This window comes from Cheilinus undulatus, linkage group 9 (genome assembly GCF_018320785.1).
Source record: "Cheilinus undulatus linkage group 9, ASM1832078v1, whole genome shotgun sequence".
NCBI lineage: Eukaryota > Metazoa > Chordata > Actinopteri > Labriformes > Labridae > Cheilinus > Cheilinus undulatus.
This window is the reverse complement of record NC_054873.1, coordinates 23667487-23688088: the sequence shown is the minus strand read 5'-3', so window position 1 is coordinate 23688088 and position 20602 is coordinate 23667487. Positions and strand designations below refer to the sequence as shown.

Below are 20602 nucleotides of genomic sequence, written 5' to 3'. Positions count from 1 at the left end.
GAGAGATGCGTACTTGCTCGAAGCGGCCTTTCTGACATCCACACACTGCTTCCCATTCCAGGCACAGTAAGGATCCCTGGAGAGGATGCACTCCCCACAGCTCTGATAGTTTGTGCAGTTAGCAACTGGGACCTCCACCAGTTCAGAGAAAGAGGAAACGTAAAGCCGACCCTGTGGAGGGGAGACAACAGAGCGAGAGACAGAAAGTGATACTGGGCAACTTTCATCCAGAGTCTGTTCTGTCTGACACTGATCTAATAAAGCACACTTTGCTTTCCTTAATACTACTTAATCATTTTTTTTTAGCTTAAATGTGCAAATAACAGCTGAGTATCAAAGAAAAGCTACTACTTAAGTAAGTGTTACGATCCCAGCTGTTTAAACCCCAGCTGTCTGCAGATCCCCTGAGAGGAAGTGGCATGTAATTATCTGATTGAACATAAGCTCTCCTTTAGGCTCCCACTCTTCATGGCTCATGGAATCTCTAAACTGCCAATAAATGACTTTCTTCAGCTAGTTCACATCATAAGAGCACTCTCTAAAACAAGCTGTGCATGTTTTCCTTCTCGATACATCCTACTGTACCTTTTCGGTGTCCAGCTCGATGTGCTGCACTGGTAGAGAGCTGTTGAAGAGGACCATCTCCTCGATGATGTGCATCTTGTTCCTGACGTTTATCGCTTTATGAAGTCTGCCATCATCTACAAGACACAAGAAAATGGAAATTAGACTGAAACTGATCAAAAATAGTAACATAAAATTCTTAAAAAGGGTTGATGTCTGTGTGACTATGGGAATAGAGTACCTGTGCCAATGAATAGCACATGATAGGCCTTTTCTGCAGCCTTGACAAGATGGACAGCAATCTGTGTGTATCGAATATTACGCTTTAGAAGGAGAGGCGGGCTGCGGATGACGCTATCCATCAGGAAGTGATCTTTGACAAAATTCAGCACCTTGTCCGGCATGTGCAGCGAGGAGGAAATGCCCTGTTCCCTCAGAGCATTTGTGATGCACTGTGAAGGCAACATATGGATTTATTACCTCTCATAAAATTATAACACTATCTGCAGCCATAATTTTTTTTTTTATTTGTAAATTATTAGAAAATACAGGAATGTCTGGAACTTCTACATGAAGTGACATGACAGGCTGCAGAGTACTAACATCTCCAACAGAGGGCAGCAGATAAGTACTCACCACTCCAGGTCTTGGCTCGGGTACTGGATGGTTGTATGTGTACCACTGTTGAGTTTCTCTATTGACTTCACGGTATCGCCCACTGAACGCCCTCTCAACCTGGTCCATAGTGAAGGAACAAACTGCAGAGCTTCCTGAAGCACCTTTATACCTGGCAAAACAATATCAAGCCTTGTCAATACAAATTTATGAGTTATTCCTTTCTCATCTTAGCCTTCAAGATAGCTGTCAGTGAGGGGGAATTTTACAGAGTCTCAACAAAAAATGCATTAAGACTTCTTAGAGAAAATTAACTTATCTCAGCTCTCCCATTCAAAGTTGTAGCAGATGCAGTCAGGGTTAAGTCGGGGTGCCAGCCAGAGAGAACTCTGACAAAATAGTTGTTTCTGTTCCCCGAATGCTCCACCACAAAGGGTTTGTGGTACACAAACAAACCCACGTTACCCAAACCCAGCAAGCATAAGGAACCACGCAACACCAAAGCAGTTTCAATGATCCCCACAGTGTATTCAACAGTTCAATGAAAAACCCACAGTTCAACCCAGCACCAAATCCAAACAATCCCCCCAAACCCCCAGAGTCACTATTTCCAATCCCCTATTTACAAGTCAATACAGTCACTTTCTGCAACAGTTTTCCTTACAGAGTGAGACCTCCTGTCCCACTTCCTATCCAAACTGGCTAACCGGCCCTCGTTTCTCCCCTACAGTCTATGGTTTCTCCGGGGAAACACCGCGGTGAGGAGTCGTCGTAGCCTTCCAGGTGAACAGGACAGTAGAGGGATACAAGGTGGAAGGAATCCGGTATAATCCAGAGTTTGTATGCGGGATACGCGCAGGTTTAACCAACTTAATTATACAAGCTGCCAAGGGCTGGCCGAGGAGACAGACGCGGGATGCACTGTGGCACTTCCGGAATGAGCGCTCCCTGGTAAGGCCGTGACATTTTTCTCTGAGTTTTTTTTTTTTTTTTTTTTGGGGGGGGGGTTCACGCAGGGGAGCGCGCAGGTACGGGTGCCAATTTAAGTGTCTGATCTATCATAGAGTGTTAGCTGCACTATGATGGAGCTGTTGATCTACAGATAAGAATCATAAAAACACCTTTGATGGGGATTGGTTTGTCAATGAGGATAAAGTTAGCCTTCTTATTGTTATCAATGCTAAACTTTTAATATGTATACAGTACACCAAAGCCTGCTGTCGTAGCATGAAAGGAAAAAATCAATTTATCAGTTTTGTGTAATTATGTGTAACTGCTTTTCATGGAGTTTGACCTTTGTTTATCTAAACCTGCAAAAACGATCAGAATACTAAAAGACCTTTGGTGTCTTCAAAGGCATCAACTGCACAGTCTCACCTGCATTCTGATTTTAATCAAATATTTGTACAATGAACAGAAAAAGAGACATCTTTGTGGCTTATATGTTCAAAACTTACTCACCCTATCTAGTTGTCTCAGTATACTAGATGTGTAAGTGTGTACTCACCACTGAGACGTAAAGACTCCATAAAACACGGTGTGTTTCCAGTCCTCGGGGCTGGGTGTCAGCACAAACATGTCTTGGATTATATTGAAGGGGAAGCCGTCATCGGGCAGAGAGCACAAGAGTTGAGCCTTCAAGAAGGTTGTAAATTTCTTCTGCAGAACTCTCTCGCCGCCAGTGTCCCCCTGCAACACAGCCATACAGGTTTTGAGCAGTTTGATATGTGACCAGTAGAGGGTGCAAGAATATAAGACTGACACCTGTGTGAGGAGGCTACTTAAGAATGCCTCTGGAAGAAAAGGTTTGATATGATGGGATCTGGCAGGCTTGTAAAAGGCATGAAATAATAATGTACACCACCCAGTATGTAGTCGTGGCATGGCTTACATACCATAACATACAATGCATATTGCTTGTTTTATTGTGCTAGGGAAAATGTGCTTTTTCCACATTAGTCAAGACTGAAAATGCATACAGAATAGGACAAATCAACACTATTTGCAGTGGTTGTGAAAACAAAATATATCATCTGAACTGGCCAAGATTAAAACACTTTATGCTCTGACAGGGATAAATATTGTTTCCTCACTGGCACTGCTGCTGTGATTTGCCACCTTTTGAAAAGTCTGATGTGTGACACAGGACCTCTTCACCATGGAGACTAATTTGGCTTCAATCAGTTCTGAATCAGTCTTTCATATAACGTTGAGTTCATGGGAACACTTTGAACAATTTTCCTGCTGGTGCAGACTTAACATGAAAGTTGCCTCTTGAAGGAATGAGTAGCTTTAAACATGCAGAACAGATGACAAAGGAGAAATACTAAATGATATAAACCACATGAAACCCTTTAACATTAAGCTTCATTTGAGTCCACTTTAGCGTTACATTAATCAAAGGAAATGGCAGCACTTGATGGAAAGGGAAATGACACATGACCAATACTGAGCTTCTGAAGCAATTACTTACTGTACTAACCCAGGCAGATAATGAGCAACATGCAGTATATTCTGCAGTCCTCCTGGCTCAACCTATTTTTATAATTTAATACCACTCTGTGCTTAAACTGCCTTCTGAATAATTGAGGCAAATGCACCCTATTCATTAATCTTTTGTAAAAGCTTCCCCTGTTAAAAGGGGCTGCTCAAAAAGCCATGAACATGGCAGGAAAAGGATGGGGGATTCTTTCTGAGAAAATGAACAATTCTGAAAATGAAAACATGTGTTTGTTTTGTTTGTTTCTGGCAAAACATTGTTTATCATCCTGTAGTTAGCCTTGTGTACTAAACATCTGAATAAATAGCCAAGAGCAGGACTGTGGCAGCATAACAAGTCAAACAAGAGATGAAAGAGACAGAGAGAGTTTCAAAAAGAATGTATTTAATCGGGGATTACTTTATTGTGTTATCTAAGCAAAATGGCACCATATAACCTCTGAGTATTTACATAATTTTTAAAGCCCTATCGTGTTCACTGTATGTGGGAGGCACACTTTCATAAACTGGCACATTATTACTCATTTCCTTATGGGTCGTCCGTCTCAGGATATTTTGAACTAAGTGCATATTTTAACCCTATGTGAGAAAACCTGTGAGTCAAGTTTTCATATCTCTGTTAGCTGGACTGGTTTTCTTCAGGTGTATTTGTGGAAAAACTGAGCGGAGCATTTCATGACACTTAAGAAAATATAACCCTGTGGGCAGCTTCTGACTTCAACAGGCCTGTGATTCACAGCTGTTCTTTTAAGGTACCACTCTGGGGTCTATATTTGACGCACATATTGTAGGTGGAGTTCTGCCTTTGTGTGACAGCAGGATGACTGTGTAGACAAACACCTGGAGATGAAACAGGAACATATGGGCTCTCCATATGCAGTAAACTACTTACAACATAATTAGATAATTAGAAGTTTTAAAATTTGAAAAAGCCTTTGATGTCCTGAAATGGAAGTTATTACTCTTACAAGAATATCAAACTGCAGTCACAAATCAAGTGGGTCAGAAATCTGTCTTCAGTGGGTTTTAAATGTGCGCTTGAAAAAAATAAAACTGTGGTGAATATTCTATGATATATGGAAGCCCCTAAGTATTCACAAACACACAGATGAGGATGAAATTACCCCCCCCCCCCCATTGTCAGCTTTTCCTAAGTATTCCCAAATTATGTTAAAAAGAACAAGGGCCCTTAAACACAGCTTTTCCAAACTCCCTAGTTTTATTTTGGATGTTTACATTATTTTACTTTTCACACAGAAACAAAATTATTTCACAAATACCTAAAACTACCAAGGTCAAAGCCTCAGACACATCTTCTGAGGAATCCCAGCCCATTCTTCTTTGGTCAGTCTCTCAAAATCCTCCAGATTTGATGGTCTTCTGACATAGACTTCGGTCTTGAGTTCAAGCCAAGGATTTGTGCAGGTCAGTCAATAATTTTTACTTTGATCATCTGAAGGTAGTTCTTCACCAGGAGCCACAAATGTTTTGGGTCATAACCATGTTGGAAGAAAAAGCGACAACCCAGACCCATTTTTGCTGCTGACTGCTTCAGGTTTTCTTTCAAAAGGACCTGCTTCCAGTATGCAGGATCTTTCTCCAAGTTGTCCTTGGTATACTTCAGTCTGGCTTGAAGGTGTCTGTTCTGGAGAAGTGGAGTTTTTCTTGATTTGTGACCTCAGTCCATTTCTGTGTTCTGACTTGGATAAGTCTTTCACTAGTGTCTTGGCAGTTGTACTGGGCTTTTAAGACACATATCTCACTAGTTTTCTTTCCAGAGTCTGTGAAATCTTTTTCTTCCTACCTCTGCCAGGCTTGTTTTTAACTGTGCAGCTCTGAATTTCTTGATGACACTCCACAATCCAGTTCTTGACACTTGGAAATGCTGTGGTAGCTTTGTGTATTCTTCTCCTGCTTTGTGAGCGTCAACAATTCATTTCTGAAGTCTGAACTGATTTCTTTGGTTTTTCCCATGATGCTTTCTCGGTGACAACTCAAACCCTGACTGACATTCTTATATTGTGTGTAAATTGGTAGATAGCCCTTATTTCAACTTGATTTTACAAGCTTTGAGAATAACAAATCTAAACCACATCATTGCAAAACAGTGGTTTGTGCAATGGTTAAACAAAAAGGTCAGATTTAAAGAGGGCTAATAATTTAGACTCTGGTAAATTTTGTTTTTTGTGTGATAATTTTTTTTCTGTGTCCAAAGTAAAATAATGCAAGCATCCAAAAAGGATGTATTAAAAAGTCCCTGCTCTGTTTAACCAGCACTTAGGAAATACAGAAAGAGTAACTTTTTCATGGGGGGGGGGGGTATATTTTTGTCCTTTTCTGTATATCTATTAATTGTATTTAATCCTTTTTTCCATGGAAGCAAATTAATTTGGTTGTTTTCTTGAAATCTCATATTACTTATCTCACTATCTTGAGATAACAATGCTGGTTTCCTACAATAACATGTTATTTTTTTGAGATCTCTGTGAAAACAACCAATATTGATGTGATCACAGGAGAAAAATGAAATCTGTGTATATTCTCATAGGGTTTCAGTCATGATGTGCTCTAAACATGTTTGTTATGTCCTGTATCTTTGTGTAATCATGTGTTTTGTTGCGCCTATGGTCCAAACTGAATGTTTTTCATGATATAAATTTCTGGTCCTGGGGCCAGACCAGAACCACTGATCTAGACTACTGGTTTGGGATGGTATGCCATCTTAAGAGCTAATCCTAAAAATGTGTACATATGCTATATGGAGTCTGCATTTAACTGCCTTTAGTTTAGTATGTCAGCAGGTGACACTATGTTTCTCAACATGAAACTTTTGCCACAGTCCTACAGGCTACTGAGTCCTGTCTGAACACAAATATTTGGTGAAATGTGATAAGAATTGAGGGAGGAGAGGATCTGGAGAAAAGAATCAAACTGAGGAAAAACATGCAGGAGGAATGTTTTCTGTAACAAGAGAACCTGCGTCACTGCCGGGAAAGACTGAGCTCCACTCATCATTTTTAAGCAGAAGATTACAAATCCTTGATGTCTCTACAGGATAATATAGTGAACACCAACACCTAAACAGATCTCTTGATATATTTCTGTGGTTAAAGGAGAGGGTGTCAGGGATGGTTACTGAAGGGGAAAAAGGCCCCTTCAGATCTGGCTTCAAGCATCACTCACCTTACACACACGAGCAATGCGTGACACAATGGTGTTGTCAAAGAAATCAAACTCCTTTCCTGCTTCACTGAAGAAGAAGTAAATCTTATCGTCATCACCCACTAGGTTGCCCTTGGGCAGGCTCTCCTGGATGTAGGCAGAGCCAACAAAGGCTGGGTCTGAGAGAAAAACAGCATGAACAAAACTGTCAACCTGCAGGGTATGAAAGTTAGGCTTCTGGAGATATTTTTCCATAATTCAGCCAACAACAGAAAATTAAACTACAGTAGACTAAAGGTCACCAATTTTCATCTACATAATCTCTGATGATGTCAATTAAAATGACTTTATTAATAACATATCAAACATTTACATTCATGTTGTATAAAGCGTGATCATTAATTAATACATTTATTTATTAAATCAGGATGAAATAAAAACACTGATTTTCAGCCGAAGCATTGTACCTTGGAGCCAGTTCAGTGAGTTTTCTGTTTTTAGAGCAGTTCCTTGGCTGAGACTCTTGTAAATCACGGGTTCATTTCCTTGGAAATTACTGACTGTACCAGCGTACAGCTCTCCATCTGAAACGCATCAAAGAAAAGCAGCTTAATCAAAGTGTTTACATGAGGGAAACGGTATCTCCTGCGTCATACACAAAAATAAGAAAAAGATTTTTCTCCTCAGTTTTCTTCCATATCAACCAGCTGTCTTTGTAGAGATACCTACAGCAGCTTTCACAAATCAAATCAACGAACCAAAGCTTGATTTTATGGGCAGGTGTCAACTGTTCTGGGACCTACCCGCCATGATGGCTGTGGACTTGTATTCAGGGTTGAATGGGCAGCGGTTTCGTCCATCCTCTGTTACAATCTCACCAGTGTCACTCTTGATGAGGGAGAAGTCTGAAGTGTTCTGAGGGGGGACACAAACAGACATCACATGTCACAGTTGAGACACAAAGATGTAACCTGTCCTGACAGTGGCCGCTGTCTGAGTGTCCCACAGTGGAAGGGTGGTCAGTCTGTCTCTGGGTAAAGTTGAAGCTGAGGTCATCTCTGTCTGCTTGTTATGGATTTCTGAAAGGCTTTAAAAAGATTTGTAGGAAAGAATTGAAAACCGGGTCGATTCTTATATAATCTTATAACATGCATTAAATATTTTGATCCATTTCCCTGCAGTACAGGAGGTAATAACATAATGCACATACAGTATATTATATCTAGCCAGGCTTGGGCCTCAGCTAGACTGCTAAGAGAGCTGAGAGGCAGAAGCAGCGGCTTCAATCAGTTTTTAAATGCCCCTTCTCGAGAATCTGATGAAAAGCCAGCTGTGTCAAACATGATCAACTTTACGTTGTTAAAAAAAAGCAATAAATTACACAGATTTTCAAAGAAAAAGAAGTGCACCAGTATATAAGCTGCAGTTTGTTTTGGGGCTTTCCCAGAGAGAAAAAAAACATTAAAGCTGTCTTCTTCATGAATGATTTCCACTGTGGGCAGCGAGGTCCACAACAGACAGTTTCTGTACAGCTGTAAAGCCCCTGCAATTGAAAGTTTGCACTCTCCCTGGCTATAATGTGGTAGCTGAGCTCTAAACCTGCTATGATAGTTGTGAAGTTGACAGACAGAGTCTGAGACCACTCTGCTGGTTACCTGTTGTCTGTAAATGAGGAGTCTTTTCAAACATCAGCACTCCACAACTTTTAGTTACTTATCAGAAAACCCTTAGTTTTCTGTACATGCAGGATAATGACCTAATGGCAGAGAGAAGATGGCTAAAAATGTTGCCAACCCCTGCCAGCCTGGTCTGCAACGCTGAGTGTCACCACCCACGAAGCAGCCACCCGCTTACAATAATGGGGACGTTTTCAGTAGCATCAGGTCTTGAGCAGTGTCTTATGCAGCAGCACATGCTGAGGCACTTTATATGTGTATGTTGGTCGCACTGGTATATAAATTGCAGACAAATGTTATAGATTAAAAAAACACAGGTATTAGAACTGTTTAGGTTTTACATAGCACGTGTCATATCAAAAGTGACTGTTTAACCTCCTGAGAGCTATGCTTTTGTTTGGAAAGTATTTTTTACTTTCTTTAAAAATCATTTTGGATAGGTAGGGTCTGATAAGTTAAAACATTAGTGTTGTCTTTCAACAGGAATTTCGGTAAATTTCCTTTCCAAAATCCAAACTAATTTTATGAAATTTCAAACAAACTACCCAACATTTCTGTGAAAATTCTAAAACATATATTCAAAGCATCCCATAAAGGTACCCCCAAACTTTCATAGACCTCAAATCTTTCAGTGAAACTTTATCATAAAGCCTAAACATTCCAATAAAAAATCGGCATGCAAATTCCTGAAACATTTCAAGTAAATTCACCCCAAAATTGCTTAGCAAATTCTAAAGAATTTACCATTAAATTCTCCAAACTCCATGAAAATTAAAGAAACATCTGACAAATTCCCTGAAATTTCTATGGGAACGCCTCAAAATTTCAAATGACAAACAAAATTCCCAATCCAATTCCCCCCCAAAATACAAATAAATTTCCCAAATTTCCATGAAAATGCCCAAAAAAATGCCAAAAGCATTTCCCCCAAATCTTCCCAGGAAACGTCCCTGAATATACAAGCTTTTCCCACGAAAATACTTGATAATTTCCAAGAAAATTACTTAAACTTCAGTGGACATTCCAGTCACTTATCCCAGTAATCCTAATAACAGAAAGTATCAATGTGTTATAGGGAAGCCAGAATGTAATGTCCTCATAAGTGCATGCCGAGTCTTAGGCCGTTTATATACTTACTATGTAGGCACAGGTGGGGCTGAAGGCGTATGTTCCACATACATACAGATGAGTGCTGTTCAACCGCAGTAATATCTTTATGTAGTTGAAGCAGTCCGTCTGTTTGAAAAACAAAACAATTTAGTCTATGAAGGTAGGAAAATAGCTCTGCAGTGCAGGGAAATAGAAAAAAACTTGTAAAAAACAGATATTTTTTTCTTATTTCTCAAATTAATGTAGCTTTTAGATCTTTATAAATAAAAATTCAAAGTAAAAATGTAAAGAAAACATAAACCGTCTGCCAGGCTGTGTTCAAAAACCACAAACTTTTGTAGTGCTTCTACTGTACATCAAAGTTTAACTTTTATTTTTTGACAATTTCTCTTTTAGTGTTTCTGAAATCATTTCTAAAACTCAAAACAAATCATCTTGGCTTTGTGTTCTCTCTAAACTATGATCATATACTCATTTTGTTGTGGGACATGTAAAAGTGAAGGAGAGAGCTGACAAAAGGGAATCTGATTGATTAAATTTGTGTGAACTGAATGGAAAAATCCATTGTTAGAAGGGAAAGTTACAACTTGTCTGAATTCAGCTTTGGTTCTGTTGTGCAATATTATGACTAAAGAGGCAGTAATACAGTTTATCTAACTAAGCTTGTACACCAGCCGTTCACTCGCCTTCGGGTCTTTGCCTTTAAAGCTGCACTCCTCTCTCTTCTTCTCTGGAGTTTTCCATGTGAGCTGCAGGAGAGAGACACTGTCAGACTGATACTGGGAGATTAACCCAGTGACGTGGGTAATATTCACATTGGACTTCTGGGATGATATCAAATTTATATTCATATTCTCACTGTACCCCAGGGATACATTTATACTGATACAGTCAACTGTTAATGACGCTGCAGTTTACAGACAGTTGGCTCTTACATTTCTCTGTAGCTTGGTCGTGCTGATATCAGAGAGGTTGAGAGCAAAGAGGGTCTCTCGAGCGCCGATGTAAAGCATGTTGTCTTTTTTACTGAGGAGCAGGGACGTGTAGTTTAAGACCCCGTTGACTGAGAAACTCCTTGTTGTCCTCTCTCTTGCATCTAGACAGAAAAGGGGAGATGATTCATGAATTAACGGGAGCAAGTTGAATATAAAGAGGACATCATATAGTACATTTTGATGGCTAAAAGCCCGGGCACTTAAATATGCTAATGAAAGCATTCTGAAGAGGTTTTAGCTTGTGGTAAAACTTGGTGCACATCACAGATATTCTGTAGATTTTCTCTCCTAATTAAGCACATTAGCATAATGTGTCACTCTCGACAAGCCTCACAGAGTCAGCTTGTTTCACATGACAACTGCACACCCTGGAAACATTTTCTGTTTTTAGCGCTGATGGAAATTAGATTCCATGAAAAATATGGTTAGAAAAACACCCTGCATTGTCTTGAGTGACATTTTATTTACTGCAGATCATCGCACAGTGGATGGCTGACAGAAATCTGAGAGAATGAGGTGGATGACAAGTAACAGAAGTTCCTGCCATGCTCAATGTGAGGATGTTATAACTAGATTTTCAGGAAAAAGCATGAGTAAAATCAATTTTGGTGGATAAAAACAAGGTTATTTCAATTTATCTGACTACTAATGCTGAAATATGACTTCTACTTTCAAGGGCATTCCAGCTACTACAGCACATTTAAAGATGTCTGCTGACTGCAAGATTGGATACACAAAATGAAACAAAAATAAAAAAGCCTACTGAAAAGAAACCTGTGTTTGAATTTGCTACTTTTAATCCAGCAAGCTTCACTTCAATGAGAGGCTAAAAAGGAGTGACCAGGAAGAGAAAAGCTCTCATATTTCCTCTACAGTACATGAATAATTTTCCCCTTCACATTAACACCTCCTGACCGCAGCCAAGGGTTAAGTCATCAGCCCTCCTAATCGCTGCTTTAAATGCTCCTGTGTCTATCTCAGACTCACAGCAGGCTGAAGTCTTTCACCGCTCACCCTGGTTTTAACAACTTTCCTTAATTGCATGCCAGCATAAACAGAAGCAGGGAGCTGATGGAAACCTGACGTGACTGAAGATCTCAAACAGGACCTTTACCCCAATGATGTGATGAATGAGGGAAAAATAACACAGCAAAGAACTACATCTACTTTACAGAGGGAGCTCCTCTAATGTTGTTTGCCTCAGTAATGAGATATCATGTTTGTACATAATGCTGGCTTAGATATTAATTTCTACTCTGGGATCATGGAAAATCAGGCGACTGCAGACTGAGCATTGTGTTTCACTTTTAAAAAACACCAAGGCCCGTCCCAGAGTTAATAATATTTTCTTTGGACCCTCCTCTAAAATCAACATCCTCCCAATGAAAAGTCTGAACTAATAACAGTGCTGATCTGCTTCCACAAGAACCATTCTCTTTTAATTGAATAATAAATTTCACATTATAGATAATAAAACAGACTGAATCAGGTCTACGGCTACATATGAAGATTAATTTCATTATTGATTATTTTCTGTAACAGAGAGGACTTTTCCTCTCTGTTATCTCATTAAACTGACGGTCTTAATAGTATCAGGAAACTATAGCAGTCAGTGCTTCCCCAAGCCAACAATGATGACCTAAAATGCCTTGTATTCTTTTCTTACAAATTATCATAAATGTATCAGAGATTTTTATTCTTTAAAAGCTACCTCCTAATGAGCGAACACTTATCAAATAAACTTAGCACAGAAAGTAAGGAAATTTGTGTTTGGGAAATTTTTCCTAAATCTTACACTGTTTGAAAGACCGTTTAGTTCCCTTTGAAATGGTTCTACATTTTTGAGAAACATGCATTTGTGGGATGAGCAGCAGAGCACTCAGAGTATGTGGGTTGCACCCATGAAAAATCTGTTAAATCTTATGCTGCTGTTGCTATTGATTTTTGTTCGGAGCATCTGGTATCCCCAGAAGCAATCAGGTGCCTGACTGTCATCTCTTGAGGCAATCTCAATGCAGAGAGATAACGAGATGAGATTCCCAGTGGCAATCCCATATCTCCACAGTCTGGGACCGAACTCCTTTTCCAAGATGACAATGTTCACCCCCATAGAGCGGGGTTTACCGGAGACTACCTACTTTGATCATACCTGAATCATAATAAACACAAAGAGATGGATCTTAAAAGAAGAAAAGGTGGCGCTGAAAAGCTGGATTTAAAAACAGAAATATGTAGAAGCAGACACAACCAAATTCAGCAAACTTAAGTTTTTAATTAAATCTTTCTAAAGCATGCAGCTTGATGTAAAGGCGCCAGGTGTAGATGGCACAGGTAAGCCAGTTGTGCATGATATGCAACACAAAACACAACATAAACGTGCAATCTGCTGTCCAAGGTTATGAATGAATTCAGTAAATTGTACTGTTGTATATAGCTAGCTTAATAGGCTACAAAAAGGGACAAGTTCAATACAAAGAGTAGCTCTGTTAAAGCTAGAACTAAATGTAAAATATTGCCATGAACCCACGTGCAGCAGCTGCAACTCCTCACCCATTTTGCTGCCTACAGTGAGAGTGAAGAGCCACCACCACCAAGCACAGCTATGAGAGCAGGCAGGTAGGATTCAGTCAGTGTTATTATTATGAAGGGCACAATCTATAGACCTACCTGCTCTGTTTGAAAAATGCCTGGAAAATAACGTAAATGATTCACTGCTACATAAAAAAAACTCCTGGTTTAAAGTGTATAATGTAAGAAGGGAAGATTTGTAAAACTGCAGAAAAACAATGCAACTCTGAAAAACTGTCTTTGTGAAAAAAAGACTGTTTTTCGACTTAATTCTTATGTCTGTAGCAGTTGTCCTGGTAGCAGTACCAAGACACAGTAGCATGCCAAAGTATTTCTGTCAATAACATAGAACACACCAGGCCTTTTCTGGATTTTAAAATTCTTAATTGTAGAAACGTACCATAATAAATAAACCAGCAAATAAATAACTCCGGTCAAAGGTTGTTAATCTGAAGTCTTAGCCACAAAACTCCAATATGAGTCACACTCCAGCCCTGCATAGAGGTAGTCATTAGTGGAAATTTTAGTGCAGAAGTTGTACGTATTGTATGTTTAAATCCATGAAGAAACAAAAACAATGTTGGGGTTAAAAAGCTGGATTCTCAGAAAAAAAAAATCACGCTCCACAAGGGCTGGGCCATTAATTGAAAATTAGATTAAATCGCCTGCTGCAATTTTCAAATTGCAAAAGTTGCAGTATTTCATTGACCTGAAATTTGTGTTAAAATACCAGTTTTAAACTTTGTTTTTGCAGCAGAGATGCTATGCATGATGTATAATGCAAACATTCAGGTGCCATTTTTTTTTACACTAGTCCACAAAAAAATCCTACATTCTTGATTTTTGTACTTTTTTCTCATTAAATATAAGAATGACAAAAACTCTTTAATGCATTAATTCATATTCAGTTTGTACTATGAGTCAAAATTATCAGAATTAGACACTTTTAAAGAATTGTTCAGCCCTTGTTTAGGAATAAAAGAAAGTTAAGGAATAATCGCATATTAAATCGCAATTGCAGTTTTGGGGAAAACAAACCTCAGTTAGATTTCATTCCAAAATCGTTCAGCCCTACCCTCCAGCAAACAAAAAAGCAACACAACACTCAAACCTTTTCCTTCCCCCAGAAAAGGCATTGTAATAATGGTTCTAAGTCACTCTCACTGTTGAAGTTGTTTCCACTTTCTGGACCTCACAGAAATAGCAGTTTCAAACGGATTAGAAACAGTTGCTGGTGGTAATAATTACACTTGTTTGTGGCACATCCTGACATTAAACTAACCCAATCCAGAAAGAGTAAAGTGTCATTAAGTTGTACTGATAAAAGCACACTGTGTGGTTCTACCCTGTAGTAAGTGTGACCTGGTATAACCTCACCTCAGTGGGAAGGTACAAGAGGCTCAACGACTTCCTCTCCCTTGAGAAAACAGCACGCTAATAGCAGTCCGTCACCGCAGCAACAGAGAGCCATATTGTAGTTAAATCCGTCTGTAAAACCACCAGAGGCTCTGCTCTACGTACTGTACACGGACCCTCTGGGACGCTCGCTTTCCTATTCACTGTGATTACAGAATAAATGGAGTGGTACAGTTACCCCCCTGTTTTCCTCCCTGCAGAGCCTTAGGCAAGTTTCACTGTGATTTATAGAGAGAAAGACAAAGGCTAAGGCTGGAATCAAAACAAAAGCTTTGAGGGATTTTCACAGACAAGACTTTCTACTCAATAAGTCTCAGGAGTCAGATCACCACTGTCATACTCAGCGACCACAGCTGACACAGAAAAACAGAAGTGCCTCTAATTGAGTGTCATTAAAAGGGATCCAGGAGGGTTTGTGGCCACATAAAGTCTTCTATTTACAATTTCAGGAAAACATTAATCAACCTGCCATATAACCGCTGTGGCTAGCATATGCCATATTCCTCTGAGATGTAGGGAACTGTTTAAAGGTACATTTAATATTTACAGTAAATGCTCTCACTTGGGCTAATAAAAGGCTGAAAACTGAAAAGGTCAGTCTTAAAATGACAGGCCAAAATTTGCCTGAGGTTTTAATGTAAAGAGCCATGTAGGACCTTATTCTAACCAGTCATGTAAAATCCTCAGTGGATGCTTTTACCAAAATTAAACTGAAGAAATTCCCTTATGATAAGCAACACAACAGTCCTGAGACCACGAAACCCCAGCCGAGTCACCGCTGGAGGTCGAACGTGCAGCCATGCTAAAACAACGTCACAAGCTAATGTACCTTACTTGAACTTCTTGGACACCGCAGTCTCTTAAAAATCCCCTCAATTGTTGTCTGTCCGTCTGAGGTTGACTCCTGTGAGGCCGTTTTATGACAATGCAGTTCCAGAAATGTTGTGGTGTATGTCAGGAGGAGGGAAACAGTCACAAGGATGGTTCAAAGACAGCGCTTTAACGTGGGAGGGCTTGGTTCAGACACTGGTACAAGGTGTTGGAACAGAGGGGGGCATTACCTTTAAGATCCCATCCTGCTTTTTTTCCAGTAAGGAAAAGCTTTTACAGAGCTTTGTTTAAAATACAGATGGCAGTTTCTTTTAAAGGGGCCATATGAGTCTTGTGACCGTAAAGACTGTAGAGTCTGTGTCTATGATTTAATTTATTGTCATAAGACTGCTTCTTGTTAACTTATCAAGTTGTTTTCAACTTCAACCATTTTGAGCAGTATTAACAGCTGTAAACATCAAAGCTAGCAAAGGACAAACGGAAAGGAAAATCTAAATAAATTAGTTCAGAAATATCAAAGTAAGCAGACTGAATTGGTCAACAAAGGTATATTTGAAACTTTTAGAACGTAATGGTCTTCACTAGGGCTGAACGATTTTGAAAAATAATCAAAATTGCAATTTTTTCCCCCTGGGCGTGCCGGTTTCATTGCAAGGTCATTTATGACAATAGACCAATAACTTTTCTCTATGCAATATTGCTATATGAAAAAATACAGGAAGTTATCTAAACAAATGCAGTTCAAGTGTTCAATACTGAAATTAAGTAAAATGACGCTAACGCTACAGAATCCAAATGAGCTTTAAGGATGTATGGTGGTATAGAGGATATCCTGGTCCATGTTCCCCCTGTGCATGTATGGGTTTCATTCCCACACTCTAAAGACATGATTTTTAGGTTGATTGGCAAGCCAGCACCCATCTGCAGTTATTTTAGGGATGTGCACAAAAAGCTGGTGAAACAGTTAAATCCAGAACTTAAACGTATTACCTTTTGTAATTAGTTCAGGCCCACAAGCCCGGTCAAATGCTCCATCTAAAGTGCAACACAGCCGCCAGCTACTAGTAGCCACTATAGCAGTTCTTAATTACTACAGCCTTGCTGACACCATGCATTTCAGTCCAATATAAACAATCACTAACTGCTTTAGCATTAATAGCATCTTGTAGGGACAGCACGTTTTAGCACTACTTTGATCTAGAAAATAGGGCTAAAAGTTATCTAGATGCTACTTTAGGCTATACTCACATATCACTGAAGTATTGTGTGACAATATTTAGCTTAGTAATCAAAAAAGATTTAAAGGCCTGCAATGTTAGCACTGCTAAAGTAAGCCAAATTCTGCAAACCAACTTGGCATCGTTATGGTGTGAGTTTTACTGTTGCAGTGTGAAGTTGGTTTACAGCAGGGCTTTTCAATTACTAATTCAACTGGGCCAACTTTTAAAATCAAGAAATGTAGCCGGGCCGAATATGTTTGGCACCTAGTAAGAAATGTAAGTAATGTCAAGTTTGAACCAATACAGATCAATTTGATGAAAAACACTTTTTATTCATAGTCTCGCTTGTAAATTTGGCAGCATGACAACGGCACATGAAAATTGCATAAAAACACAACAACAGAGCTGTAATTGTACATAACCTGAGGTAGTAGATATATTTTTGTCACTTGAATACATATAAAATAAAAAGAATTAAAAAATAAAAGGAAGTTCTGTAAATAGTAATTCTGGGCACATCTTACCCAGGCGTAAAAACTAAATTAGCAGACTTGTAGCTACAGTTGAAAAGGTATGTGTTTGAGGCTACTTCTGTCAGCATCGCTAGCCACGCTCCAAAACAACACAGTGCATTGTAGGTAGACTGTTGCTAGGCTACATGGAGTGTTGCATTCACAATCTAAAACACTGTGGGAATTTATGAAAACTTGCAAAACAGGTTGCCCTCTGCATCTCTGGCATGACCACAGGCTGGGCCACTTGGGGGTTGGTTATGGGCCGCATGTGGCCCCTGGGCCTCTAATTGAATAGGCCTGGTTTACAGAATGTATCTGATGGAGCTAAGCCTAGTCGGTTAAATGCAATTACTTTTTGCATTTATTTTGATGGGATCATCTCTAAATCCCTCTTGAAGGATACAGAAATCCCCAGCAACTCTTGTAGTTTAGAGAATAACTGTAATAGACCCAAGTGTTTTGGCTTGTAGTCTTTGTCAGGGTCATCAAGAAACACACTGCAAACATCATTTAAATAGGGTATTATGTAATCAGAAAAACTGTGAAAAAAAATCAAAAGTTTTGCTGGATCTTCTTGTTTGGGGTGGTGGAGGTGAGTCTTTTCCTTGGATATGTATCCTTTAACAGGGTTTTCTAAGTCTGTGTTGAGTTCTGAACAGGTGCAGAGGAGAGGATGGTGTTAGGCCTTGGTTGTATTTGTATCTTTTTAAATTATGTTTAAATTCACTAACCATCCTCCATGCACCTTTGAAGTTGGTGAGGTTGTGCCAGAATTACCTAATTCATATAGCACTGTCATTTCTTTGTCCATAACTTCCCAGAATAGCGCCATTAATCTTGTGAGTCTCACTTCAATCAAATAGGGGGAATAAATTTTTCCTTAATAACAACATTATTATACAGATTTACTAAAAGCAAAAAGTCAAGTTTTATCAGGTTGCCTTTCACCACACAGCACCAGTGAGTAAGCATTGCTTACTTATATAATTATCATTTTAATCTATTGTGATCAATTCATACTTTTGTGTGTGTACTGTGATTTATTGTGCAGCCCTACCTGTTTCTAAGTACAGGCAGGGCTGCACAATAGCACACACAAAAACACTCTAAAGCTAAATTTTGCCAAACATCTCTTAAAACTGAAAAGCATCAAATCCTTGTTTCAGTGATGATATCAGCTAAGAGTCAGTCAGTGTCATTACTACGTATACAACCTGTACGCTTAGTGACTGGAGTACTTCTGTGACAGAAGCACAAAGTTCCCTCTGGTTACGACATGAGAGATTGAGTTTACCAAAGAAAAGACAGGAACAGATCTAGAGGGAATTGAGACCGACCCTTGACAATTCATGGCATCGAGTGAAATTAGAGAAAAGTGTCTATTGTGAGGTGCTTACTGTTCAAACCTAGAAAGAACTATTTCTTCACTTCCAAGGTGTCCAACATTAGAGAAAAATATTCAATTTTTAAAAAATAACCATGACTAACTAAACTTGAGCCGGCCTGAGGGCCATTATAAAGGAATAAAATAGTGTTTCTGGACTGGCTTCAATTTCAGACTAATGACTGACGACCTCTTATTTGAGTTAATGGAACAAAATTAAACTCTCTCCTTTGCTGTCTCTGCTTTACTAATGATTAAAACATGTTAGAGGGTGAGCCGGTATGTGGCCTTCTTTCCGACTTCTAACTCCACCACAGAGGAACCAGCAGGCAGTAGGAGAAGACTTTACATCTCCCTATGTCACCACAACCAAACCTGTGATCCAAAGAGAGCAGCTCTTTCTGCTTCACAGCTCTTCCTTGACCTTTTTTGGGTTGCACAAACAGCACACACAGAGACGCTCGAACTCTGGCAGCTGTGAGCAATATGAGATCATTACCATTATTATGTAATTAAAACTAATTTCTGCAAATGACACTGCTAAATGGACTGAAATACCCGCCTAGACTGGCTTGCTAATCTATTTAGAAATTAATTATATTGGGCTTAAAGGAATCCAACATTTTTATAGCTGATTTCCTGATGGTTTAAAAAGTGCAGGGATAATTAAAAGCTGGGAACTCTCCCTCTAGAGAGGAACTGTGGAGCAATTTGTCCTTTGGTGACAGAGACCTAAGTGCCTTCTTTTGTAGGGCAACTATAACAGGCTGATTCAATCAGTGTCCTCCCTTACGAGGGGGCTGCCTTTATCGGCTTTTACAGCTGTTCTTTCAGGAGATCAGAGGACTGCATACTTTGTTTAAAGCAACCGTTCTTGTTAAATCTCTAAAGGACTATGAGAAAGCATTGATGCAAACAAATACGTTGTTTATCAATGGCTAATTACTCTGCAACAAACTCTTCACCCAACTAGATCAGAGCAAGATAATGAGTTAACTTGTCTATGCATCAGTGTAGAATAATTAAAAACTACCACCTGGCAGCGGGGCTTCTATAAGCTATACAACTGTGAGACAGTGAAAGTACAATAGTGGGTCAGAAGAAAGACTGAGTTGGTTTTGTGGCTGTGATTGGTTGAAATCTTATTTCTTTAATAGTGTGGGTCCATGTTGGGTGATAAACTTTGGATTACAGAGCGTGTTCAATGTATTGGGGGTCAAAGTGAGGTATAAATTATGACCTTTGACCCCAAAAATGTAATTACTTATCCCTCAATTCCAAGTGACGTATGTCCCAAATTTGACAAAAAATTCTCAGTATGTTCTTGAAATATTGCCCCTATATGATTTGATGGTGGCCTTAACCTTGAACTTCATAGATGTATTCAGTTTATTCAGAGTGAAACAGAGTGGACACGTGCAGATTTTGGAGAAATTCCCTAAAGCATTGTTGAGCTATAAAGATGACCTGGTTGTGGGTACAGCTATCACCCTGGCTATAACCAGCACAGAATCACCAAAGTCTAAAACTATAAAAGCAATATCACACAGCCTGTGTCTCCAGAACCAAGAGTACTGTGATGACATTGTGGTGTTAGGGATGTGCATTTCAAACAAAATTACTTTTCAGAAGTCACTTACAATTATTCAGGGAAAATGTGAAAACCTCATTGATGGACATGATTGTGCACCTTAGTTTGTTAGCTCGATGCTTAAACATAATGGAAATAGCTATAGATAAGCTAGCTATTTAGATTTATGTGATTGTGATTTTACTTCCAGAAATGATGATTTTACTTGACAAAACTACGTCAAATCCATGTATTCATATTTTACATTTGGACATTTACTGTAGCTCTGTGGCTATACTGACTTAAAAGAGATACTTTCACATCGTTTTGTTCCGCCCTGCTTCATTCTGTGGCTCTGGTTTTATGTTTCTGCTGTTTTGACATCTATTGTCAGTAGTGCATTAAAGATAAAATAAGAAGCCTGTGTTTAGACCAGTTTCACTAGATATTTCATTATCACATGTGATCTGCGTGTTT

The 20602-nt window shown here is 39.2% G+C and overlaps 1 protein-coding gene across 1 annotated transcript in view; it reads right to left on the bottom strand.

The window, feature by feature from the left end:
* The window catches only part of sema4ba (sema domain, immunoglobulin domain (Ig), transmembrane domain (TM) and short cytoplasmic domain, (semaphorin) 4Ba), a 61863-nt gene that overhangs the window by 3570 nt on the left and 37691 nt on the right, over positions 1-20602 (bottom strand). The window contains exons 3-13 of the mRNA XM_041796158.1: positions 10562-10722; positions 10313-10375; positions 9654-9752; positions 7644-7755; positions 7308-7424; positions 6862-7019; positions 2687-2868; positions 1201-1351; positions 806-1016; positions 586-701; positions 14-171 (exon numbers count right to left, since the gene is read on the bottom strand). Coding sequence (XP_041652092.1) covers positions 14-171; positions 586-701; positions 806-1016; positions 1201-1351; positions 2687-2868; positions 6862-7019; positions 7308-7424; positions 7644-7755; positions 9654-9752; positions 10313-10375; positions 10562-10722 — 1528 coding nt within the window. The remainder of the gene's footprint in view (positions 1-13; positions 172-585; positions 702-805; positions 1017-1200; positions 1352-2686; positions 2869-6861; positions 7020-7307; positions 7425-7643; positions 7756-9653; positions 9753-10312; positions 10376-10561; positions 10723-20602) is intronic.